This window comes from Uloborus diversus, chromosome 5, assembly GCF_026930045.1.
Source record: "Uloborus diversus isolate 005 chromosome 5, Udiv.v.3.1, whole genome shotgun sequence".
Lineage (NCBI taxonomy): Eukaryota > Metazoa > Arthropoda > Arachnida > Araneae > Uloboridae > Uloborus > Uloborus diversus.
Genome location: NC_072735.1, coordinates 123,208,953 through 123,236,149, shown reverse-complemented (window position 1 = coordinate 123,236,149; position 27,197 = coordinate 123,208,953). Strand labels below are relative to the sequence as shown.

Here is a 27,197-nt window from a genome sequence, read left to right as displayed (position 1 = left end):
GTAGCATACTTAGCTATTTCGGGTCCGTGTATAAGTAATTTATGCACTGTAACGGGCATAAAATACCAACCATATAAATTCACATACATCTGAGCTGTCTCTTTCGATAATATTTCAAATTTTTTAAATTTAATCGTGAATCCAGATGAAATAACTTGCAAAATCGTTTTATCATGTCAAGATTTATTCCGGTTATGGAAGCTGATAATTCTGCATTCGCAAAGAACTTTCGTGACTTATTTCCGTCGTTGGATGTTCCATGGCCTTGTTTGACATAATCTACCATCAACCCCAGCTTAGATTTAAAGTCGTTTTGTATTCTTGCCTTTCTTTGTTGTAACAATTCTTTGTGGACAGGTGACTTCGCACTCCACTACTTGAAGTCAAGCCTATAAGCAATGTGTATGAGGCATTCAAAACAACGTATCCAACAATGCAGAGGTGATAAACCAAAACGAAAATGGTCTTCTTTAATTTCTTTTCTGTTCACCACACTTAAATTATTCATTTCTTTAGGTAACGCGTCGCAAATATAACAACGCATCGAGGAAGTAGTTTCCGTTTAACCGTTTAACCGCCGAACTATTGACGGAAGATCAAATTTGAGTAACTTTTTGAAATTATGTCTATTTATGTCTAGTAAATACAGAAATAAAATAAAATTTCCAGAAAAAATTTTTTTACTATGTTTTTCAGTGTGTTCCATTTTTGGAACATTGGCGCTTTGCATGAATTTTTTTTTTCAGGGATTTTTTTTAAACTAAGAGGTTTTGAATGCGGTTTTTATCTTAGCATATTTATTACGGAAAAAATAATATTTTTAATTGCATTTATGTACATACCAGAATTCAGAAAATCCAATACAGAAATATCTAATGCCCATGATATGAAAGGAAGCATTGTTGGTGAAGTCGTTTGTCGCAATGGAAACATTTCTTAGTAGTATTTTTTTTGCACACCGCACAACGTCCTTGGGATGCAGATACAATATAATGTCCGTCAGACATTCTTTATTGTTTATGTAAATGACAACGAGGCCCTGGATGACTTTCCACTCGTACTTTTCTTCTTAGGAGGTGAGTTGTTATTTCTCTTCGGAACTTTAAATGCTTCATCTTGACTTCGTGTAACTCACAATGAAATAACCAACTAGCTACAACTGAAATATTCAGAGCATTACTAAAAAGAATTCCACCACCATTTTTTACTTCTCAAATGAGGTCTGTAGCTCCCTAAAAGTTTATCTAAGACGTCCACACCCCCCATTCCTTCATTGTATCTCTTGATAAGATGAGGTTGTGGCACATCTATCTTGCATTTCTGCGCATTTGAGTAACGTTTTACAGATGCAAGTGGCTCATGTGTATAACAATTAGATGCTACTGTAACCACTGCATTATCATTCCAGCTGCACATGTACACTGATCCATCAGATAGATAGTCAAAATTTCCACGATCTTCTTTAGAAAGGGCTTTTTTTGATTTCAGTGGACAATGGCCAGTTCAGTTTTCACGAATTGTTCCTGTTGCTCGTACACTTTTTTTTTTGATAGCTGAGAAATTAAGTCATATGATGTAAAATAGTTATCAAAGTATACTTCATGCTTAGACGTGTCAGTCAAAACTGATAATAGATCATTTACAACTCTGGATCCTAATTGCACATCAGGGGATCCTTCTTTTTTGCCTGAATAAATCTCCATGGAATATGGGTATCCACTTGAAGAGCACAGCATCCAAATTTTGAAGCCGAATCTTATTGGTTTTCCTCTAATAAACATTTTACACGAATGTCGACCGTAGTAGGGAACCATAGATTCATCTATGCTCAATTTTTCATGAAATACACCAAATTGTTGAAGGTTTTTACACAATTCTTCGTAAATAGGGTATACTTTTCCAAGTTTGTCATTTTGTTTTAATTCCTGGTTGTCCATCAAATGAAAGTTGTTTTTCATTTTTCGAAAACGATTTCGAGGCATAATTGTTGGTACAATTGGCACAGATGTATCTTCTGCACTGCTCCAATACATATCTTCAGAAGGAACGGAATGGTACCCACTCAATAGCAGCAAACCAAAAAATTGTAGGATTTCATCTCTGTCAACATCTATTGATTCTCCTTTTTGCAATGCATACAAGTTTGTCATATTTGCTAAGTGTTCAACATACTGCAAAGGTAAAATTTTAAAAAATAAATCAATTGGAGATAAATCCACCATATTCGGAAATGCGTGTCGAAGTGGTTCAATACTTTCTGACGAAATCAGTTTCTGAAAATTAGCTTTCTTCTCCCAAGTTAAATCCATTTTCATTCTTTTTCTACTTTTATTTCCTGATAATTCCAACTTTTTCTTTTTTTCCGTTTTCATTCGCTTTTTACTTTTATTATCTAATGATTTCAGACTTTGTTCTTCCTCCGATTTTTTTGTTAAATTTTCACGAGAGTTGGCGAAAAAAATGTCCACCTGTCCACATACATCAATTGGTGTAATAGGTTGTAACTCGTCTTCTAGAATGTCTTCTTCCTCAGTGATATTGCCTGGTTCATCAGGGGGTAATTGGCATATATCTACTCTGACAAATCCGAATCTGACAATGTCTCTAAATAAGCCACAGCTTGTTCTACAGTAAGAAATCTTGTAGACATTTTTTAACAGTTATGAACAGTTGGTATACATCAAACAGAATTTTGTTTCGCTCGAAAACAAAGCAAGCGAATTATTGAACTGCATTTAAAATATGAAGAATAAAACGCTCACTAATATAATTTTTTTATTATCACGTGACAATGCAGCTGTCCGAGCACGTGTGGATGCGGAGCCATATAGTCCGTCAAACAGTAGACTGTTTTTATTTTCTTTGCTAACGAAACTTCATATCCTGTCAAAACATAAACTTACTTGGTTTTGTCAACACCTACATCAGAGTACATTGAAAATGAGAAGAAAAAAGAAACATATATTACGAAAAATGAAATTTCCCCTTTGAAGTCGAACGATTTACTTCTTGGAAATTTGACTCCCTAAAAGCGCCAATGTTCCAAAATTGGAACATGCTATTTTGAAGGGGTACATCTTTTGGAAATATCATTGTACATTTCTACAAGCATTTTAAAATCATACATTGAAGTATTTTTCACAACTATGATAAATATCATCACATTTTCTGAAAAAGCCAATTTTTGGTAAATTTTATAAGAAAAAGTTGCAAAAAGCTAAAAAAACACCCATCTTTGAAAAATCGCAATAAATAATTGAAAATATATAAACAATTAATTAGGAAATCAAAAATTACTTTGAAATAAGATTAAACTGTGTTAAAAAAAACTTTTTTATTTTAACGTTATTTCTTGGGAAAATTTTCAGTTAAATATGATGTTCCATTTTTGGAACATTGGCGGGTAAACGGTTAAGTAGTTGCAAATTTTGTCATCCACCATAGTTAAATGCAATTCATAATTTATGGTAATAACTTGATCTTGATCTACGAGTATGTATGGCTGAAGGGTATCTATTTGCGATTGCACTTTTTCTACGAAATTTGTTACTGTTTCTTTCGTTTCCTTTGCAAATTCGAAACTTATTGGTCAACAAAATCTAGTAGAAGAAGGCTTTTCATTGATCCAAACCACCATATCTCAATCTTTCTTGATAATTTTAAGAGGGACTACACTAATAATAAATACCGTTGAGTCATCTATTTCAGTGCTAGAAGATTGTTTGTACTGCGACTGGTTGGAAGCACCGTCACATCCCCATTTTAATATCATAGTGAGGTTCTGAGGGGAGCTTTTTTCAATTTTATCAGATAACAATTTTATGAATCGGGAAGAAGTATGATCTAATAAATTTTGTAAACCTACGTTAACTCCGGAATCTGTAACTTTTACATTATCAGGATAGCACTCTTTTTTAGTAATTTGAATTTTTTTATAACTCGGATAAATGTTCCTGTCCAAATCTTTTGCATTTTTTCTGAGAGCATCATATTGAAACCTCGTAAGTTTAGCAGTTGCGTACATGGCTAACATTTTTTCATTATAACCAGGAATATTATTAGGTTTAGAGAGATTTTCATAAAATTCTTTTATTGTTTTAATATGCTCGGGATGGTTTTGGATAAAATTAAAAATATATACTGCCTCGTCGTCAGACCTGAGCTTTTTGTTTAAGACAAATTAAACTTTTCGTCAGAACAGTTTCTTAAATGTTCAGTTTTTCTGCGTTTTTGTCGATCGGACAAATGTTCAAACGATTTCGAGCGTAATGTAGGAGAAATACCTGTTGATGAACAAGGCACATGTTCATAAATGAATTCTTCCAAAAAAGACAAATCCATATTCAGCCACTGTTCATTTTTCCTGAGAAACGGTTCCAAAGTTCTATTTGACGAAGACCACTTCGTTGATAAATAATTGCACAATTTTCTCAATTTATCTCTTAATTTCGTCTTTGTCGTATTTGTAATCTCAGAACCAAGAGTGTCAATCCATTTTTCCAGAGCCAGGTCGTAATCGGTAAAAGGAATAGAATTTGTCTTTAAAAAAATAAAAAGGTCACGGTTGGTTTTGAAACTCATCTTTCACCAGCAAGTCTATGGGGTCAAGCACCGATATCATTCAAGTTTGCTTACCAAAGCGAGCGTACACTAGAATTCGTATACACTAGAGCCATCGTAGAATTACATTGTTAAGTACAAAACTTTAGACTGCACAAAAAACGTATTTATAGATCACCGAATAGCAATAATTGATAAGCGAAATCTTTAGAACATAAACAACAACTCTAAGTAATGCCAAGACCTATTTAGAAAATATCATTAAATGAAGCATGAGCAGACGATAGATTAAAAATTAAAGTTAAATTCATTTTTTATCACAATGTTCTATTTTTTTCGTTTATGGCTGTTTAATAACTGACGATATTTTAAATTATTTTTTTAATGACTTTTTACAACTTGGCATACACGAAAAAAAATCCGAAGCGTCACTGATTACTTTCGGATATTGGATAGCTGAACTCGGGGATTCTGACGATGATACTTCAGAATAAAAGATGAAATTTTTAGGCATGATAATTCCTTCAGAATTTATTTTGGATAAATCTGGTGAAGTATTAAATGGATATTTAAATTAAAAAGTGTTTACTTTTGTTTGTTAGACAACTTGCTGGACTAAAATCAAAAGTAAATAGCTTTTAATGCTCTAAAAAGTAAATAGCTTGCTGTAAGTTCTCCTAATATAGAATGTAATAAAAGAAATTAGATGTTTATTAAGGACAAACGTTTGCTTTTTGAAGAAAAACACTTTTCTTGATGTACATGCATAATATTTTGATCTTTTCAAAATATGCCTGCTCCTTGTTTTCATTTTTACTCATTTTGTGATGTGTTTGTTATTGTGTACATACAATTTATGAGAAGTATTTTTGGGAGATTATTGTGTCTTTTTCGTCTACTGTCACTTATAACTCAAAATAGTACCATTTTTTGTAGTCCCCGAAATAAGCAAACGAAACCATGCTTCTAAGCATCTCATATGATTTTGTCCCACAGTCGACAAATGACACAATGAAACTGATTCCTCGAAATAATTTGCAATAAAAAGTAAACAAACTGAAAACTGTAAACATGTTTACTTGATTAAAGTGAAAAAACCAACGTAAATAATACGTTTCGTGCAACGTTCATTTCGTATTCGTTTCGTCGTCCTCGTAGTAAAATATTTACTTATCTTTAATTTTCAATATCTTTTGAATAGGCAGGTTTAGGCAAAAACTGAAACCGGATTATGAAAGCTGAAACTCTCTACAATGCTTGGGATATAATAGTTTTGTTAGCGTTTGTTAGCGATTTTCGTAATTAAAAATACATTCAAAATACTTTGAAAATTATCTCCAAAATTTTCGTATTTTCTAAGAAACGTTTTTGGGTGTTTTTCTTATTTATTAGGAGTGCATAAAGCCCAGCACATCACACTATTAAATTTGAACAGTTCTTAAACAAGTTATCTACTGTTTACTAAATTGTCTTCTAACGAAGTAGCTAGTTAATTCTTCGAATTCAAGGTATTATCTTCGGGTAATAATGTTAAAAACTAGTAAGATTAGTGGGAATATGTTCTTAGTTTATCAATACAACAGTAAAAATGCAAAACTAAATGGTTTAATTTTCCGCCCAATGTCCAAAATTAACATTAGGCTTGCCCCACTGTGCGCCGCGGGGGTTGCGGGAATGCTATGCAACTGGTGCTAATCAGGGTTGTTTGGTTTAAACCATGATTTAAACCACGGTTTAAACAATGGGTTTAACTAGTGGTTTTTTTTCAAAAATAGTTTTTTTTTTTTTCAAAAACTTCATCGTTTCCCCCCAAATGTTTTCATAAATTTTACACATTATTGCAAAGAGTAAAATCTAATTGATGCAAAGTAACTAGCAAAGATTTATAGATAAATTAGATTTAATAAATTTAGAAACTTATATTTTTTAAGGCAATGCAAGTTTGCTAAATAAAATAGCTTTTCTTTTGCTTTTTTCATTTTTTTAAAAATCGATGCTGCTTTCCTATTAGGTACATAAATAAACAAGGGAGGCCAACTAAGTTTTTCGAAAATTACATGGAGAAAAAATCCAATTAGCTTTTTTTTAATTTATTCAATTATTATTATTTTTTCAGTCTTTTGCATTTCAAAATAGTCCGAAAAGCATACTTCAACCAAAACTTCATTTACTAAATAATTTGCTTCGTTACTTAAGATTTATTGAGATAGATTATGTAGGGTTTGGTGGGGGAAAGTGGTCAATTAGGTAAAGTGGTCATTCGTCAAATAAATGGCTATAGCTTGGAAATAAATGTTCGAATGAATGTGAAAATTTTATTTTAGAGTAGGGCAGTAAGAAACTACATTTTGGTCACAAAATTTTACAACTGGTAAAATTTTATTTGGTAAGAAAAAATATTATGTGTGATTTTGAAAAATTTAAAAATCTAAACACCTTTTTTAACTTGCTTGGGAAATTTTGTTTGCTGGAATCATGAAGAGATTAACTGCACAGGTCGCTTCCTATATGCCTTAAGAACTCTTACCCATTAGCAATTATCGGAATCCATTTTAGATAATTTTTTAGAACAGTTTAAGTAAGATGGGGTAAAGTGGTCATAATATAAGGCTTAACGAATATTGTTCTTCTAATGTCATTTAATCTTTAAGTACAAGGCAGATATATATTAATTATTAATTTCACTTAATGTGTATTGTTTTTACAGTACACGAGGTTAAATATACGAGTATATGCGTATGCATATATACTCGTGTAGGCACGTATATAAACGTATTCACATACATGCACCAATAAATACGTATAAGGGCATCTGCAAGTATTTTTATCTATACATACATATATTCTATGCATATATACACGTATATCCTCGCTTACACTCGTATAGATACGAACACTTATATACTCAGGTAGACACGTATATACGCTTACGTACTCGAGTAGACACATACAAGCATATGATATAAAAGTATACAGGGTGAATTTACATTCTTGAGCAAGTTATTAAAAGGTGTTTGAGGGGAGGATAAAAAGTAAGAACCATAAGGAACATATGGTCACAAACACAATGCTGACAAGCTACATGCACGCAAAGCCAGGAAGTGATGGATGCAAAACAGGTCAGAAATTTATTACACAAAGACAATTTTACTCAACATTTGAGGTCTTAAGAAAGTTTTAAAGCGATTGATGAAAATTTGCGGCCTTCTGCTGTTTTTTACATCCGCCGCAATCACAAATCACTCTCTGTTGCAATAACAAGACTTATGAAAAACTTTCATCAGTCGCTGCGTCTTTGTTGCGATTCTTGTATTAGAGCTACTAAAGACGGTAACTTTTAAGAACTGCTCTAAATATTTCTTAAAAACTAAAACTTTGAGTAAAATCATCTTAGTGCAACAAATTCGTGACCTGTTTTGCATCCATCAGTTTTTGACTTTGTGTGCATGTAGCGCGTCAGCGACCATAAGTTCCTTATGATTCTTTGCTTCTTATCCTCCCCTCTCACATCCCTTAGATTTTTGCCCAAGAGCTTGGATGCACTCTGTAGGCATCCAAGCACGTATGTGAGGGTATAACTCGTGTATACATATATGTACTGGTGTATGCGCGTAATAGTATGTATATGAGTCTATACAGGTATATAATCGTGTATACACGTATACATACTTATGTACTCGTGCTTCCATATATACATGACTGAGTAGGCTCGTACAAAGACGCAGTGGATGTATCCACGAATTAACTCGTGTAACCCGTTTATGTATGCACTAGCCGCCTGCGGCGACCAGCTAGTTCGTCTTCTTACGCCATTCACCTTTCTATGCAAGCAGTCACCTACGGCGGCTGTTTGGCTAACTTGTCATTTACCTTTTTACTTCAAGTTTGACGCCTTCGGCGACTGTTTAAATAAATTTGGCAGCAGTATTAATCAATCCATTTCTATCTTTTTTTGTGCCATTCCCGTTTTGACGCCGAGATTGCCGCCTCCGGCGGCTATCTACCTTTACGATCTATCTCTAAATTTTCTTATCCATCTCTATTTATTTTAACATCCCCGCACATTTCCTAATAAAAACAAAGATCACTCAAAAAAAACCGCTTTTTTTATTTAAGTAGAGCAAAAAAAAAAAAAAAAGTCATCTCCAAAATTCCCCATAGTGTGCAAAAAGTAACAAAGTAAAGCAAGTGACAAAGAAAAAAAAATATCGCTATTTTTATTGAATTAAATGCACACAACAATGAAATGTAACGTAATATAGATACAGCAAAACGTCCAGCTTTGGGGGGGGGGGGGAGTGGAAAAAGAAATAAATGTAATCATTAAATAAAACAAAAAAAGGGAAGAAAAAAAGAAAGCGCAGCCGGAAAAACACGTGGCCATCACGTTACAAAATGCAGAAGTAAGCTATATAGTAAAAAAAAAAAAGATTAACATTGTTAGCGATTAAGATTTCGTCGTAAATATCGAATCGAAATCCAAGTAGTGACGTCAGAGGTATAAAAGATTGAAGAACGCTTTTTTCGACCGATGCCTGGAAAGACATGATGTGTTCAGCATTAAAAAAATTGTAAAAAAAAAAAACTATTGCGTATTTTTAAGAACTTTTTTCTTCTGAAGAGGGCGAAATGTTTTTACTATTACCAACTTAAATTTTAGAAATGAGGCTTTGATACTTCTCGCAGGATGATATTAGAAAAATATAAAACCCAGGAAAAAATGCAAATTGAAGGTTTTTTCAAAAATTCATAAAAAATACAAAAATTGCTCTATCTTCAAAATTTTTTCATTCATCATATTTAAAATTAAATTTCCAACACTACAGTATAAAAAATATTTGTGTGGTGCGATTGGTTCGGGGTCTGTGAGGTAAAATGTACTAAAAAGTGCAAAAAAACACATAAAACATTAAATAACTTTTTTTCTAATTCAAAATTCAAAAATCGAAGCCCGAGGTGCACATCTTCGGCAGAAACTGTACCTGTATACCAAATTTCATCTTTCTAGGCCTTACCGTTTTCCCGGGAAGCGCGCCACACACACACACCCACAAACATCTTATTTTATTATACTAGCCGCCTGCGGCGACCAGCTGGTCCGCCTTTTTACGCCATTCGCCTTTTTACGCCAGGGGTGCCGCCTTCGGCGGCTGCTTAAACAATTTAGCGACGACATTAATCAATGTTTTTCTCTATAAATCAGTATTATCATTCGTTTTTTTACGTCAATGTTGCCGCCTTCGGCGGCTGCTTAAATAAATTTCGTGGCGATGTCAATCAATCTATATCTATCTATATCATTAATAATTTGAATAAAATATTTTCTAGATCTGTCTCCAGTTTCGTCGTTTGGAATATTTTTAAAGGAGGGGGAGGGGAGACACAAACGACGTACTCTTCATGCAAATTTTGTCGAAAAATAACAAAAAGCACTTCCACTTTTATGTGAAAGCATTGTTTTTCAAAGTCATGGTGTATGTGGGGGAGGGAGGGGGGCATTGACATCCAATGTGCAAGCAGCCACCTACGGCGGCTGTTTGGCTAACTTGTCATTTACCTTTTTACTTCAAGTTTGCCGCCTTCGGCGGTTGTTTAAATAAATTTGGCAGCAGTATTAATCAATCCATCTCTATCTTTTTTTTGTGCCATTCACATTTTTACGCCAAGATTGCCGCCTTCGGCGGCTATCTACCTTTACAATCTATCTCTACATTTTCTTATCCATCTCTATTTATTTTGACCTCCTCGCCCATTTCCTAATAAAAACAAAGAACACTCAAAAAACCGCTTTTTTTATTTAAGTAGAGCAAAAAAAAAAAAAAAAAAGCTCAAATTCCCCGTAGTGTGCAAAAAGTAGCGTTTGACAAAGATAAAAAAAATCTCGCTGTTTTTATTGAATTAATGCGCACAACTATGAAATGTAACGTAATATAGATACAGCGAAAGGTCCAGCTTGGGGGGGGGGGGGGATGGAAAAAGAAATAAATGCAATCCCTAAATAAAACAAAAAAAAAAGGAAAGAAAAAAAGCAAGCGCTGCCGAAAAAACACGTGGTCATCACGTCAGAAAATGTAGAAGTAAGCTATATAGTAAAAAAAAAAGATTAACATTGCTTGCGATTAAGATTCCATCGTAAATATCGAATCAAAACCCAAGTAGTGACGTCACAGGCATAAAAGATTGAAGAACGCTTTTTTCGACTGATGCGTGAAAGGACATGATGTGTTCAGCATTAAAAAAATTGTAAAAAAAAAACTATTGCGTATTTTTAAGAACTTTTTTCTTCTGAAGAGGGCGAAATGTTTTTACTATTACCAACTTAAATTTCAGAAATGAGGCTTTGATACTTCTCGCAGGATGATATTAGAAAAAAATAAAACCCAGAAAAACATGCAAATTAAAGGTTTTTTCAAAAATTCATAAAAAATACAAAAATTGCTCTATCTTCAAAATTTTTTTGTTCATCATATTTAAAATTAAATTTCCGACACTATAGTACCAAAAATATTTGTCTGGCGCGATTGGTTCGGGGTCTGTGAGGTTAAAAGTACTAAAAAGTGCTAAAAATCACATAAAACATTAAATAACTTTTTTCTAATTAAAATATCAAAAATCGAAGCCCGAGGTGCACAACTTCAGCAAAAACTACACCTGTATACCAAATTTCATCTTTCTAGGCCTTACCGTTTTCCCGGGATGCACGCCACACACACACACACACATACACACACACACACAAACATCTTATTTTATTATATGTATAGATGTATAGATAGAAGATGTATACTTATATTTGCATATATGCGTCTACTTTACACGTATATACTCAGGTATGCACGTATATACCCGGGATACAAGTGCATACGTGCGTATGACGTTCGTTTATGCGTATATACTCGTATATACACGTGACACGTATATACTCGTGTAGACACGCATACACTCCTGTAGGTAATCACGTATTCATGCTTATATACTCGTGTATACACGTATATACTTGAGTAGGCATGCACATACATGTATCTGATACTTGTATCCCCTCATATATGAATGTGTTTACTCATGTTTACACGACACGTATATACTCGTGTATACAGACATATACTTTTGCATATACTTGTAACTATAAAAATAACCGAAATATACAAATATTAAGGTTATTTACAATGGTTTTGCATCCATTTTTAACTATGACCACTTTACCCCATGCTGTGACCACTTTCCCCCACCCCATGGGGTAAAGTGGTCATAAATACATGGGGAAATAAAAGTGTTATAAAACTACTCAAATCAATATTTTTTTTCCTGAAATTCAATGTACCGTGTTCTTCAATAATGCAATGTAAAATAACAACCAAAAAAGTTGAAGTGTTTAAAAAATTAATTGTATTTACTATCCACCTAAGTTGAAAACCTACGATTTTATGACCACTTTACCCCACCAGACCCTATCATTGAAGCGATGCATAGTGTATATAAATTTTAACGCTAACGCTTGAGTATTTAAATGACAAGAAATAGAGAGGAAAAAAAAAAAAACTTAAGAACACTTAGAGTTGGCATAAAATTCTGCTTATACCTGCACACTTTTTGCATCCCCGATAAACGATGTGCAGTCAAAGCAAGAAAATAAAATATTTAAAATTATGAAAACAGAAAATATTTAGTGTTCTTGTTAGGGAAAAAAATATATGCCAAATTTTCATCTTTAAAGAACTTTTTTTCCCCAATATAATAAAAGAAGTCTCATATATGAGTCGTCGAAGGATCAATGAATATTAATTTTTATGACAATCTTCATTATTAAAATATGTTAAAAGAGTATTTTCATACTGAAGCTGTTAAATATTTTTTTTTTCTTTGATAGAAAAAAAAATTATTCCTAAATGCATTAAACCAGGAGAAATAATGTCTATAACGGAAAACATAACGATTTTCTTAAAACCTACTTGCCTTGTTTCTATAATTGTTGTCAGTGATTCATTAGGTAAATAAATTACATGATTTGTAGCATTTTTAAATCTTTAAACAAAATATGCGTTGATCTTTTGATTTTTAAAGTTCTGTAATGCACACCAGGCTTGTGATTCATTTGTAGATACTGCAAAATACTTTCCATGTTTAAGAATGCGTGATTTTAACTTTACTTTTATTTTTTTATTTATCGTAGTTAGCTATGATTATGAGGAAATTAATTTACAAGAATTTATTCTTGGTTATTTGTAGTAGTTAATGATGTTTGAACTATCACTGTAGATACTGCAAAATACTTTCCATGTTTAAGAATGCGTGATTTTAACTTTATTTTTTTATTTTTTTATTTATCGTAGTTAGCTATGATTATGAGGAAATTAATTTACAAGAATTTATTCTTGATTATTTGTAGTAGTTAATAATGTCTGAACTATCACAGCAAACTAATTCTTTGATTATTTATACCAAGGCCCATTTATGTATTGTATTTTTTTTTAAATAGTTAAAGATTTTCTAACAATATTCCCCTATAGAAATCTCTACGTATGAGGAAAACACAAGATTTTACTTTTAATTATTTAATTAATTACAAAGAAATTAGGTAAAAATATGAATATTAAACATGCCTTAGCAATTAATTGATAAAATCTTCATGATTTTCTTAAAATGAAATTATTTTTCATACAAGTTGTGAAAAAACCACATAAACCCGGTTTAAACCAAAAAAAAAAAAAAAAAAAAGATTAGAATTTGAAGCAATCGTAAATAATTGATAAATTTAAAAAAATTTTCCCTAGGTTTCATTTAAATATTTTTTTATTCTGAAAAGGGGAAGGGCAGCAGTCCTCTATTTCTACCCCGCTTGGATATGTTCATCACTAGCAAGAGGGCAAAATGCCTTAGAAAAATGTCGGAAATTACGTAATTGACTGAACGGAAAATTCAACGCAAATAAAATCGTTGGGGGGGGGGGGGGGCTGAAGAAAGAAATAATTGATTACTTACGAGTTACCTATATATATATATATATATATATTTTGAGTATTGCTACTTTCTGCATTTTCAAACTCAAGTTTATTCCGTTTTTGAGTTCAATAAGTTTGATGGTTTTATTTTTCAACCTGTTTTATTACGATTGCAATGCCTCCTTATGGAGATTGACAGAACCGTCTGTAGAATTAATTTAAAAATTATTGAATAGAAATGTTGGAAAAAATAAAATGTACTAATAAACAAGTAATTCTATTTGAAAAAAATAGTAATAGTAGCTTTATCACAAACAATATTCTTGTAGAGAAAAAAAAAAAAAAAAAACCAGTAGATATATTTTTTAAATCGAGATCCTAGACAGGGATTTGACATGACCTCTCTTTGTATCACAAACATTAGCTACCCTCCGCACTATCTCGAGTCATATGTTGGCAGGACACCGGTTATTTAATTAATGAGTAACATCCTCTTTATATCCTTTTGAGTTTGTCTTCATTGGGTTCCTATAATATAACACATGACATGAACACGACACCTCGAAGTCCCCCGCACCTACCATTTTGACGGATCATTTCTAGAACTCAGTGCTGTTCAACTCTCATATCAAAATGGTTCTCGCCGGTTACAACATATATAAAATGTAAAAATGTTTTAAGTTTTTTATAAATAACATAGGAGAATATGGAAAGGAAAAAATAAAATTAAAAATTAATCATTGTTGTTATGAAATTATAATGCTTCTTTTATTATATGCGTCAGTTTTTCAGAAACCAATTTCTGAATATTTCGCTCCAAATTTGTAACATTGACATTAACAGAGCTGTTCGATTTGTAACATTCAACAAAACGACGGGCCACATGAATCAGCGATCATCTTGGCGGATCAGATGTGGCCCGTGAGCCGCAGGTTGGGCGTCACTCTGCTATCCCTTATGAGACTCGCGAAATCCTTAATAGTTTTCTCGACGTGTTTTGGTATGTGTGTGTGGGGGGGGGGGGCTAGTCTTATCAAAGCAAAATTTTCCCATGAGGAGGTCTGAGAAAGTCTTTATATCTAGTTGTATTACACGACAGTTGCATTGAAAATATAGGACTTGTAAACTGAGGTTCTGAGTTAAACCTACGAAACAGGTGGGAAGTGGGGGGACCTTCCCACCAGACCATCTGGAACTTGATTTTTGCTGTATTCCGATGGAATTTGCATTGAGTATGTATCCCGGAAAAATGAGAAATGACAGGTCTGCTTCCCACCTGCTGCGCCTTTGATTTGTTCTTGTAGCAAATATTTTGAATGAGTTACCGCTTTTATGTACCGAAATTTACTGTTCTAATATTATTTCAAACAGTAAAGAAAATATCTCGGAGAAAATGTTAGATTTAGATTAAACTTTTGATTTAGTGGCACAGCAAACAAGCAACTACGTACTTAAGATTTTTCTCCGGCAATTCTCGGCCGAATTTAATGTGGCTGATTCATTCACGACGAAAAATCTGCATCGAATTAGCACAAATTTGGTAAAATTATCACTTTTATAAAATTCTTTCCTAGTGGAAATTATCAGTCCAACGTAAAACTGCTGCCAATCAGAACGAGCAGTTTCATAATCGCCGAGCAGAGGAGTTAACTTTAAAATAATTTTGATATGAGACATGTCATAATATTAGACATGTCTGACAGTGGCGTACACAACATCCCCGCAACCCTGCGCGGGGGAGGAGACGCGCTTAGAAATCTTGCGGGGGGGGGGGGGCTCACCGAAGTCTATGTACGCACTTACGTCTGAATAGATTAAAGAATATTCCCCGCCACGCCATTGTTTTCGGTTTGTTGTGTTCGTTTTTACTTTTTTGTAGTCATCGTAGCGTAGACATGCACCCCCCCCCCCTAGAACTCTAGGGTTTAACTTCCTCCTGCTTGGTTATTCACTATTCCAGACTGAGTCCATAATAAGGACGAAACTGCAGTCTCTGGAGTGTGAACAGGAATATCGGTATATTGAATGAAGTACATGGAAAAAAAAATCTAGTTACATCATTGTTTTGTGTTTCAATTCAATGTCTTTTAGTACCTTCGACTGCGCAACAAACGGCTGCGGCAATTTAACCCATATACGTTTGTTTCAAACAGTTATGATTCCATAAAGCGGCTGATTCAATAAAGCGGCTAATTCAATAAAGCTGGGTTTTGTTCTGTTATTGACAATTTGATTCATTAAAGCGGTTGATTTAATTAGCCACTGATTCAATTGCCCGGCGTCCACTGTATTAAACGCGATTTGTCAATGACCGAGCAATATAGCATATATACGTTTGCACTTATATATATAACATATAAGTGCTGGCCACTGTAGTAGCATTTTTTTTCATTTTTCTTCGAAGACAGAAGCTAACATTCTCATTTTACTTGTTTATTTTTAACAATGTTATCTCCTGCTGTGTTAAACTAAACATAAGTTTTTCTTCCCTTGTTCGCGGTTCATTCGCAGAGGTGTGAAGGCGGTTGCTCAAATACGGAAAGTGCTATTTTCTGCCTTTAAACTTCGCTCTTAAGAAACGCCCACATTCTCTTGATGTATGGCATTCCACCGCTATTTCCTTTGATTACTTCGCTCTTTCATCCTGTCGGAAGTGTTTTCCGAATTTTCTTCTTTGTATTGCATTTGAATGATAGTTTATGCCTGAAAGATTTACTATGTAAATATGTTGAAGGAGATGTAGTGATGTCGTGGGTTTTTCGAGGGTAAAAGAAGCAGTTAATAGGCAATTTATGTGCAGTTTGAGTGTTTATTCAAACTGAGTAAATAGTGTAGGTTTGTAATTGGGAATTTTTATCTTACATTCTATGAACGTAAATGTTCGCTGAAGTGTTGACCATTGTCAGTGTAAATTTTTTGCCAAATTATGTCGTAAATTTTACGAAAGATTGCAAGCTTGTTGTAATGTTTAGTTAAACAAGGGTGCCCTCAGGGGGGGGGGGATGAGAGGGGGAATTATGGTGAAAGTTGGTGCCGTCCAAATTTTTTAGGGGGGGGGGGTGATTTAAATTTTTTTAAAAACTTATTTGTTTAAATTTATTCATTGATTTATTTTTAACTTCAATTATTTATTTTATGATATTTATATTTTATTTAATTTTTTTTTTAGTTTATGTGTTTCTCTGTGTGTATGTCATTAGCACAGAACTTTTCTAACAAAAAAAAAATAATAATCTCTATATAGTATAAAATAAAGTCTCCAAAAAGCGTCTGTGTCGTCGTCGCAAAACTCGAGAACGACCCGGCCGATTTTGCTGGAATTTTCACAGTTTGTTCCTTTTAGTCCTGAAAAGGTTTGCAGACCAGTTCGAAAACAATTCGATGAATAGTTTTTTTTTAGTTCCAATTTTGGCCCTATTTCCACATAAATTCCCGAATATGGGGGTGAAAAATTACTCGCAAATAGTAATATTATATATCGTTGGAAAGGAGAGAATTTTCCGCGTTCTACGCAATTTGTTCCAATGCTCTAACTTAATTGCGGCGGGAGTTTTTTACGTTTTTAGCTCGAATTTTTTTTAGGCTTAGCTGAAAATTAGGCACTACTTTCTTCATTAAACCCATCAATAAAAAGTGCAGGAATTGTCTAACAGTTTTCTTTTTGACAGCATTGGAAAGAGCTGCTTTTTTTACTCCAGATTTAACTCGACCTAAGGTCAAAAGTTTACCCTCTATCTCCATTAGAAAAAAAATTACAAGCGAATTAAATGAAGTTCAAAAATCTGTTCTCTATTCAAGTTTTTAACGATTTTATTTTGCGTTTCCACGGTAACGCTTTTTGAATCCATTATTTCCATCTTTCTCATTTTCAATTCTTAAACTTATTTTATTTTGTGTTTCCATGGTTATGCCTTTTAAATGCATCTTTCTCATTTTATTTTAATTTCTTAAAAGTATTTTAGTATCTGTCGTCATTGTTTGGCGAGAAAATTTTGCATGATGATTTTTTTTTCTTTCATTTTATCCTGGTTATTGAAGATACTTCACTTGACGCAGTGTATTTTTTTTTTGCAAGGTAGACCGAGCAAAGCCGGGCAACGCAGCTAGTTAAAAATAAATAAATAAATAAACAAATAAGCAATATTTAAAATAAATAAATAAATTTAAAAAAAAAAAGCTAAAAAACAAAGGGAAAGAGGGTTACGAAAGGGGGGGGGGATTTGAACTTGAGGGAATAGGCGCCCCTGCAGTTAAAAATAATTGTTTTTATTCACTAGTTCAAGAGCCATTCCATAAAAAAGTCGCCATTTTGTTCCACGGAATGACAGCTCATACATTACATTAAAATGTAACAGGTAATGAACAAAATGTTTTACTTAAAAAAATCACACATACATTCGTTTGTGATTTCTTAAGCACCAAAATTTTGTTTATTACCCTTTTATTACTGTTTTCTATGAAATATACAGTGGCTCCCAAAAGTGTTCGTACACTTTGAAACTTTTTAGTAAAACCAAAATAACTCAAAACTGAATTCGAATATGAAGTCCAGTATTTTTTCTCATCATTCCTATGTCATTCTAAATAGAACCTATTGATTTTTTCAAAATATTGACGGATCTTTTTTTTTTTTTTGAAATGGGTCAGAAAAGGAAGAGACAGAGAAATAACACGCCACAAAAGTCATCGTACACTCAAATATTTTCGAATAAATTCATGATTAAAATTATGATATGCCGTTTTATTAATATTTTTGCATTATGTTGACCATTATAAGTCATTTGGGTATCATTTTTTGTTTATTTTTTCCTTAATATTGTGCTTATTACTATAAAATGGCTGGTATTCATAAAAAACCGCAAACACCATTAAAAATTTAAATTTTTTTGCCCACAGTAACGGTAAATTGGTTTGAAATGTCTCTAAATTAGTTGATTCATTTGTTTGTATAGTAAATTGCTTGATAAAATGCTTTAAAGCGAGGAATCGGATCGAAAACATGGTAAGAAAGGTCAACCGGCAAAGTTGACAAAACGTGATCGGAGATTTAAAGTTAAGAAATTTATGAAAAATACACATTTGAGTGCTGTAAAAGTTTCTCCAGAGTTAAATGAAACAATTTACATTTAATTTTCACCTAAAATTGTTCGCCAAGTTCTCTGATTAGCTGGATTAAATGGGACCTCTTCCCGCAGAAATTTTCTTGGTCGTACGAAAAACAGAAAGCTTAAGCTTTTCGTCGCAAAATCAATGATAAATAAGCTCAAAACGTTTTAGAATTACGTCTTACTTACAGATAAAAATTAATTTAACATTTTTTGTTAAATTGTTGTATAATTGTAAGTAGAAGAAAAAATTAGGAACTTAATCTTAAGAACTTAGTTGTATCAGTTAATCAGGACGGTGGAGGTGTTCTAGTGTGGGGGTGCATATCAGCATCAGGACTTGGTAGTTTGTAATTTTTTGATGAAATAATGAATCATGCTGTTCCTTTAAATATTTTAAAAACCAATTTCGAACCCTTAGCCAAAAATTTGGTTATTGGAAAGAACTTTGTTTTTTATCAAGATAACGATAAGAAGCACATTGTTTTAAACGTTTGCTTCTAGTGCCTCGAAAATTGTACTAAAGTTTAAAAAATATCCCCTCTATCTCCAGATTTTAACTTAATGTAACGTATTTAGAGATATCCGGAGGCTAGATTGCGAAAATAGGCCTTTCAAACGAAAATAGTGCTAGAAACAGTAAGACTCAAAGTGTGGTTGAACACTTACTCAGAAATTAAGCAAAAAAATGAAAGACAAAGAATGCAATCTATTCCCAGACGTTTAAAAGGTGTTATGGTTACTGTATGATATTCTACTAATTAATAACTTAATCGAAAGTTAGATTATTCAATAATGTATAGACATTTTATCAAGTGTACGAAGACTTTTGTGAGATAAAATTTCCGACACTTTCTGGTTTTTGATTTTAAAAAAATTAAGTTTTAATATATTTTAAAAACTTTTCATGTAGTTTTGTTAAAAATTGATTATAGATCTTATAATTAAATACCTATTCCGAAATATTAATTCTAACCAATGGATTGGAGCCTATTTTGTTGAAAGTCGTAGGTGTACGAAGACTTTTGGGAGCCATTGTATGAACTATCACTTGTCTCCTGTGCTCAAAAGTGGCCCAAAGAACATTGGAGGTTTTTTTTTTTTAATTTAATGATTATTTCACTTGAACATTTTTCGTGTAGTTACATTATTTCATTAAAAGGGAACAATAAAATATTTTAAAGTTTATTTATAATTTTTTATAGTTCGGTTTTGAATTTTTTTTAATTTTATATCTCCAATTTCAATGCTAATTTTTGCCTTTGTAATGTTACATTATTAAATAAGAACTTTTAAATGCAAGAAAATTGTATCAGTGCTAGACAAAACTGACTTCACTGAATAATAATTGTTTGTGTTGTTGGAAAGAGGGGCTGGGGGGGGGAGACATGCAAGCCTGCGATCGATATTTTAATCATAAAAATACCATTATTATTAAACTTCTACTTCACATTCATTCTGAGGAAATAATGATGTGCATTACAAAACATGGTGTCCCCCCCCCCCGCTCTCTCTATTTTTAAAATCTAACGTAAAGGAGTGTTATTAAAATTTTTATTGGTAAAAGTCAGAAAATAACTGGAAATTCTTAGCAAATTTTTTGGTTGAAATAAAAATTCTACCAAAAAAAAGTTACTCTTTGTATTTTTCATTACTTTGAATTATTTTGGAATAAAAATACAAAAATTTTAATCATAAAAATACCATTAATATGCAATTTTATTTTTGAAATGTATTTTTTATATTCTTATGTATATGTTTATTTTTTAAAAATATTATTTAGAAATACAGATTCTGTAAAACTTCCAACTTGCAATAAACATAGAAAAAACTGCTGTTTCCGGCAGGTTGAGATCTCAACTTTTACGAATTAAGTGTAAAATTTATGCTCTGTAGCTCTTATATATGCTTTTATCCGGCAGTCCCAATTTGTTACACATTTCAAAATCTGATTGCTTTACGCTTACCTTATGTTTCAAATTGGTTGAGGTCTTTCACATTTGTGATTTTGCCACACTTGAAAATTTTAATTCAGTTGCATCTGAGTTGGTGCAGACTGGTACCACTTGTAACTACTACTGACTCGAACCTCTTTATTTTGTCGAAATTGATTTCATACTTTACTGCAATGTTCCTTAAAAAATTAAAGAATAATAATAATAAAAACTAGATTTCTAAAGATAAGAAACTTAAACATCGACCTTTCTTGCATTGATGTGATATAAAATGTAGAATTATTGAACCTTTTTTTATATTTGTAGTGTGTTTTTGTATATTTGTGTAGTGAAAAATTTCTTCTTTTCAGTAAAACCTGTACTGCAAAAGATAAAGCGTCTTCGGCTTAGTAGAGAAGATTTTGAAGTTCTCAAAGTTATTGGAAGAGGAGCATTTGGTGAAGTTAGTAAAACCTTTTTCAATTCCATAATTTTATAAACTACTTTGAACAATGGAGAGCATATATACAGAGTATTCATCTGCATCTTATAGTCCCAAACAGAATTTCACCACTAGCTGTTCAAGAAATTAAAAAAAACAAAGAAACCTTTAGTGTATCCAAAACCAGTGTCCAATTATTTTATTTACTTATTTATTTGTTTTGTCGAAATTGTGAGAAAATTTTGTTTATTCACAAGTTATTCACTCAAAGTTAAATGTATGAAATTTAGAAAAATTAAGTATTCCTATCATGGGTGATGGCTTTTTTTACACCGGTATGGATAGCATGAAATTGGAAGCCTTTCCAGATCAGTTCAACAGAATCATCCATTTTTGGTTCACTGAAAAATTTAAGAATGTAAACTATATTTTACCTTTCCTGTGTCGTTTCATACTTAAACATTTTTATATATTTAATTACATTCTGATATGTTCTGTACCATACTGAAACATTTTATGCTATCCGTCAAGTCCCATTTATCCAAGTCAACCAGTAAATCCCAAACTGACTTGAGGGTGCCATGCCACACATAATTTTATGTTGTTTTTAACTTGTGTTAATTTCCAGTTGCAGTTGGGAAAATAAGTTCATAAAGCATCATGAACTTAGGAATAACTTACCTATATTCTCATTGTGGTTTATGTTTTAATGCTGATGTAATTTGTTCCATTGATATTTTACTTATTATTTTTGTCACATAGGGTAATGGCACCAGTACTACTTTTCTCTCATGCTACTAAATCTCATCTAACATTTGGGCTCTTCTAAACCCTCTGAATTAGTTAATTCTATTTTTATTTGCTCAATTTCAAAAAAAAAAAGAAAAAAAAAGGTCCAACCCTTACTAACAGACACCAAAAAATCAAATGGAGATCAGACATTGATCTGATGGACCAGGACTGGCAAGTTTCTGCCGGGGCGGTTAAAACCACTGATAGAAACCGGTTAAAACCGGCATGGCAAAAACTACTTTCTGCCTCATTTTCGGCAAAAACTCTCAAAATGACAAAAAAAAAAAAAAAAAAAAACTATTGACAGACAGTAGAAAATGCATGGAAAAAATAATTAATTGGTCAGTTCTCAAAAGGTGGGAGCAAACACAGACTTCAACTTTGAAGCTTCAACACCAAATAACTTTCATTTTAATTAACTCTAAAATTTTTGAGGTAAAGTATAATGCTGTATAGAGACAAGAATTGACATAAATTATGGAAAAAAAGCTCTTCAAATGCCCTTAAAAAAATATTTTCTTTGCTAAATGGCACAATTTTGGACATACCAAAACGTTAACTGAGCAAATGTACCATAAAAAAAAATTTTTTTTTAATTATTTCCATACGTTTTAAAAAAAAAAATTAAAGGCATGAATCGTACACTGAATAATTTTTTGTTAATATTTTACACAAATAACAAAAGTAAAGACAGATTATTTACTTTGTAAACGATTTTAGAGAAAAGTAAGTTTGAAGTTTGATGCATGTCCAAAAGTTACGATCTTTACAATGCTATTATTTGAGAACTAAGTATATGATGTTTTCGTTTTAAAGGTATTTATCGATCCTCAGAATCAGTTTTTAATTGTTTAAAAGTGTTTTCATAAGCTTTTATGCAGTATCTTAGAAGAAAAATAATTTTTCTTAAACATACATGTGAGATGTCCAAATGGCGTTACGATCTTGACGCCGATAATTCTGTCCGTTTATTTATAATTTTTTTATAATCCACTGTCTTCTAACATCAATAAAAAAGATTATTATGATGTTATCTTTTTTAATCCATTGGTATTTTGCATAATTAATACGTTACACATTGAACAATACATAAATTACAGTAGAAACATGGCTTGTTATGATCGAACGAAAGCCATTTTGCGCGAAAATCGCCAAGCAAACCTCCGTTGGCGACAACACAGTATACGATAAGCTAAAGGTTACCAGAGGGAGATTCCAGTTTGACAAATGTAGTTAATCGTCAGCTGCACCATTTTTGGCGCCTTTATCACCTGCGCTAGCATTTTTTTCCCCCGCCGCTTTTATTATTTTAGAATTTTTTTTTTCTCTTCTTTCTTTTAAACATAATTTAACGATCTCCAAATAGAAATACGAATTTCTTTTTTCAATAATTTTTTTTAGACATCGTTTTAATTCTTATGACATTAGAAAAAATATTCATTATTAAAACTCATGTCACTTTTTACATTCTTTCTTAAAGCATATTTTGTTTATTTTTCCTTTAAAAATATATATGTCGTATTTGTCTCTATTTTTATTTCTTATTTGTCCCAATAAATCAAAGTACAAGTTTGTATAATTATTTCCTTGAAGCTTTTTTCTACCTTTCATCAACTTCTTCAAAATCATTCCAAAACTTTATTATATGTAAAGAGCAGTATGTATAGCCATTCAAGTACTTCATTAATATCCTCTTTATCATTAAATTGCAAAATTCAAAAAGTAGTAAATAAAATTTTCATTGGAAAAGTTAAAAATCAGATTAACAGTTGTCAAAAATGGTGAAACTTACATTATGATGATGTCCAAAATCCGTTACCTACAGGACAACAATGTCCAAAATGTGTTACCTACATACTGCTAATTTAATTTGCTAATTAACAATTTTTACAAATACCTGCTGTCTTTTCATGTTCATATATTGTGTTCTAGGTATGCATACTATAGAATAAAAGCAAAATTGATATCAAATTCGAAAATTTTTGAAATTGCTCAAAGTTAACTTTTTTGTTCCCACCTTTTGAGAACTGCCCAATTGTTAACCAAAGCACAGTTTAATTCACAATATTATCACAAATCAGAATCAAATGGTACATTGTTTGGACCCTTCAGTTGCTTCATGGAAAATTTGGTTCCAAAAATCTAAATAGTTTCTCAATTTAATACGCACGAATGAGAAACTTTAGAATATTCTTGCAACAAAAGAGCTAGCAGGCTCTTTTGTTGCAAGAATATTCTAAATTATCAATTATCTATTGTATCAAGGAACAAGCAATATTCATAAAACATTTAAATTGTATATATTTTTTTTAAACTGGTCCATCATGTAGTAATTAGGGTAGTGGTAAAAATTCAACTGGAAAAATGAGTTTCGAGAAGTGGGGCCAATTTGTTTTGCAAAGCTGTGACATTAGGTACAAAATCTAGATTAATATTGGCAAGTAAAATTTGACTTTCTTCTGGAAGCACATGATAATTTCAATCCCAAGCAATTTAGATGAAGCTTATTTGTGAGCAAATTACAAACAGTCGAGCAAATTACAAACAGTAATGCCAGTTTAATTTTTTATGTCACTCCTCTATCCTAGAACCCTAGGATTTTCGTCCTTTGTTAGATTAATCCAAATATTACGAGCATCAGCAATTGAAAAGTTCCCTTTCTGAACTAAATCAAGGGCACTAGCATAACATTTTATTTTTTAAATGAAGTTAAATTTTTTTGTTTACCTAAACGAATATCATTTAGTAATTACTTTAGTTTTTTAAGACGATTTTAAGTTTTTGCCAGTTTCTGCCGGTTTTAACCGGTTATAACCAGTTTCTGCCACTGGCACGGCAAAAACTAGTTTCTGCCGGCAGAAAGCCAACCCTGTGATATACAGTAACTGACAGGATAGCAACCCGGATTCATGGGCCACAGCAATATCAGTTTTATCCGCCTAAAATGCTCATTGTTTAAATCCAGACTTATGACTGTCTGTTACTGGTGACTTTACCGTATGTGTTGAATTTTAGGCATCATTCGATTGAACACAAATGTTAAGCGATATTTAAAAATGCAATTTTTATTTTTCTGCAATTTTTTAAAGTAAGCAATAATATTCAAATTGGTTTTGTATGTTCTATATTTTTCAGGTTGCAGTTGTCAAACATAAAGTTACAGCCAAAATTTATGCCATGAAAATTTTGAACAAATGGGAAATGTTAAAAAGAGCTGAGGTAATATAATGTTTGGTTTTTAATTGCAGTAGCTTCACTGTAACCTCTTCTTTATAGCATTGAGACAACTGTGGCTCCAAGAAAAATTTCCTTAAAAAAAAAAAAAAAAAAACCTTGTATCAGGAGCACAAAGACAACTTCCCCCTACATGATAATTGTATTAATAAATTTTGCTCATATGAGAGAGAAAGTTGGTGTTTCAAACTCACAATCCAAGCACTGATAATTTCTGCTTAATTATGCCATTTTAAGTTTGAGCAGGAGTTTTTTTTTTTTTTTTTAATCATTGCATTATCACACACTCACATGAACACTTCTAAATTAGGTAAAGCAAAGGTGTCCTCCTGTCTTTGAGACATCATTAATATAAACTTGGTTACTGATATGTTCATCTACAATCCTGTTTTTTGTGTGAATTTTAACCAGGAAGAAATGCTACAGAAACATGATGTACCTAAAATTACGACTAAAACAAAATCTTACTAAAAGCAGTTATCAGGATTCACAAGTTGGTGGGCCATATTGACTTGAAACAACTTTGTGGAGTTAACCGGTTTTATCTTATGAACTGGACTAGTCAGATCCACCAGATACATGATAGAAACCAAGCAGGCAACAAAAGTTCAACGAGTATGAAATTCAAAAGAAAGCCGAGTCAGTGCAACTACAATTAAAAGTATTATATTTAATTCTAAGGTAAAGAAGTACTTAAAGTAAGTTCTACAGCAGATATCACTTTAAGACAAAGCATAAAAGCAGATTAAAATAACATATTCGAGGCAATCTACACCAGTGATTCTCAGCCGGTGCTCCAGGGGGGACTGGCACCAGTCCACAGAAAAATTTGACTGGTCCTCAAAGATTTTTGCTCGTCTACGTAAAAAAAATTTCCTTCCTCAAAAAAAGAAAGAAAACATAGTGACAATAGAAAACAAATATCCTGTACACTATCTTTTACTTGAGTTTTGTAATTAACCCCAAAGCAGAATACTTTATGATGTTCACCAACGTAAAATCATTTGACCAAAATTGTTCTGCAAGTACTTCAAGCATTGTACACGAAAAAAACGTGACATTTTCTACAAATTGGGTGCAAAAAATCAAAATCCTTTCATATAGGAGTTTTTTTTCTTTTAAAATTGGACTGTTGCTATTTATTTCTGTGGAAATGAGATATTTCCTGAAACATCACAGCTTTCAACCAAATGACTAATCAAAGAGAACTGAATTTATAAAAATAGTTGATCATGAAAACTATAAAATCAAAAAACTTTAACAAGGTGTTAAACCTAAACCAATTAATATTCTCCAAAAATAGTTTATATGCTTTCTAAAATGCATAGAAAGAGCAAAGATGCAAAATTTTACCAAAATCCGAACCTTGATGTCAAACCCCATTTTTTTTTTTGGTTAATTTTGCATGGGATGAAGGAGCAATTAAAATAATGTCACTAAATAAAAAAAATTACTGAAATAATAAAAAAATGAGCAGAGTTTGGATTGCATAGAATAAAACACTTCAAAACTTTGTAAATAATTGAAATATTTTCTGGATGCAAAGGGATTGAAATCTCAAACAAGACGCGCAATTTCCGGCGATGGTCGTGTTTCAATGTTGGCATGTTTCCAAAACATACGTGTATGGCGGAAATTGCAGTGGATGAAGATTGATTGGGCAAGTCCTGCAAAGGACTTATCGAATTCAACATCGCAAGCTTTCCGCAAAATTATCGTAATTTGCGAAAATTTTAGATTTTCCTCTAATTCTATCTTGAGTTGGAAGATTTTTCTAGAAAATCTGCAGTTTTTACAGATTTTCGGCACTGCAGTTTCTGCAGATTTTCCTCACGGTTACTGCAAATTTTCTGCACTGCGGTTTCTGCAGAAATTTCACTGAAATTTGCAGAATTTATGCAGACAATTTTTCAGTTTTCCTCTCACATTTGAACAGAATTGTTCTGCAGCTAAGGCATCTGTCCTGCGACGTACGCCGCAAATTTAGTAGTATTCTGCTATGGAGGGTAATTAATTTTTGAACCTTTCTATGATTTTTCAACAATGTTTATTACCAGGAGCGGATACAGAAAACCATTTTAGGGGGGGGGGGGAGGCATGCTGAAGAAAACAACCTACAGTTTTGGGAACAAAAAATTTTTGAATCTGCTTAGGGGCAATAAAAAGTACCAAATCGATCAGGAATAAGGCA

The 27,197-nt window shown here is 32.3% G+C and overlaps 1 protein-coding gene across 2 annotated transcripts in view; it reads left to right on the top strand.

Moving 5' to 3' along the window:
* The window catches only part of LOC129222424 (serine/threonine-protein kinase MRCK alpha-like), a 177,173-nt gene that overhangs the window by 46,233 nt on the left and 103,743 nt on the right, over positions 1 to 27,197 (top strand). For both annotated transcript variants that reach the window (XM_054856937.1, XM_054856936.1), the window contains exons 3-4: positions 20,910 to 21,001; positions 24,908 to 24,991. In XM_054856937.1, coding sequence (XP_054712912.1) covers positions 20,910 to 21,001; positions 24,908 to 24,991 — 176 coding nt within the window. The remainder of the gene's footprint in view (positions 1 to 20,909; positions 21,002 to 24,907; positions 24,992 to 27,197) is intronic.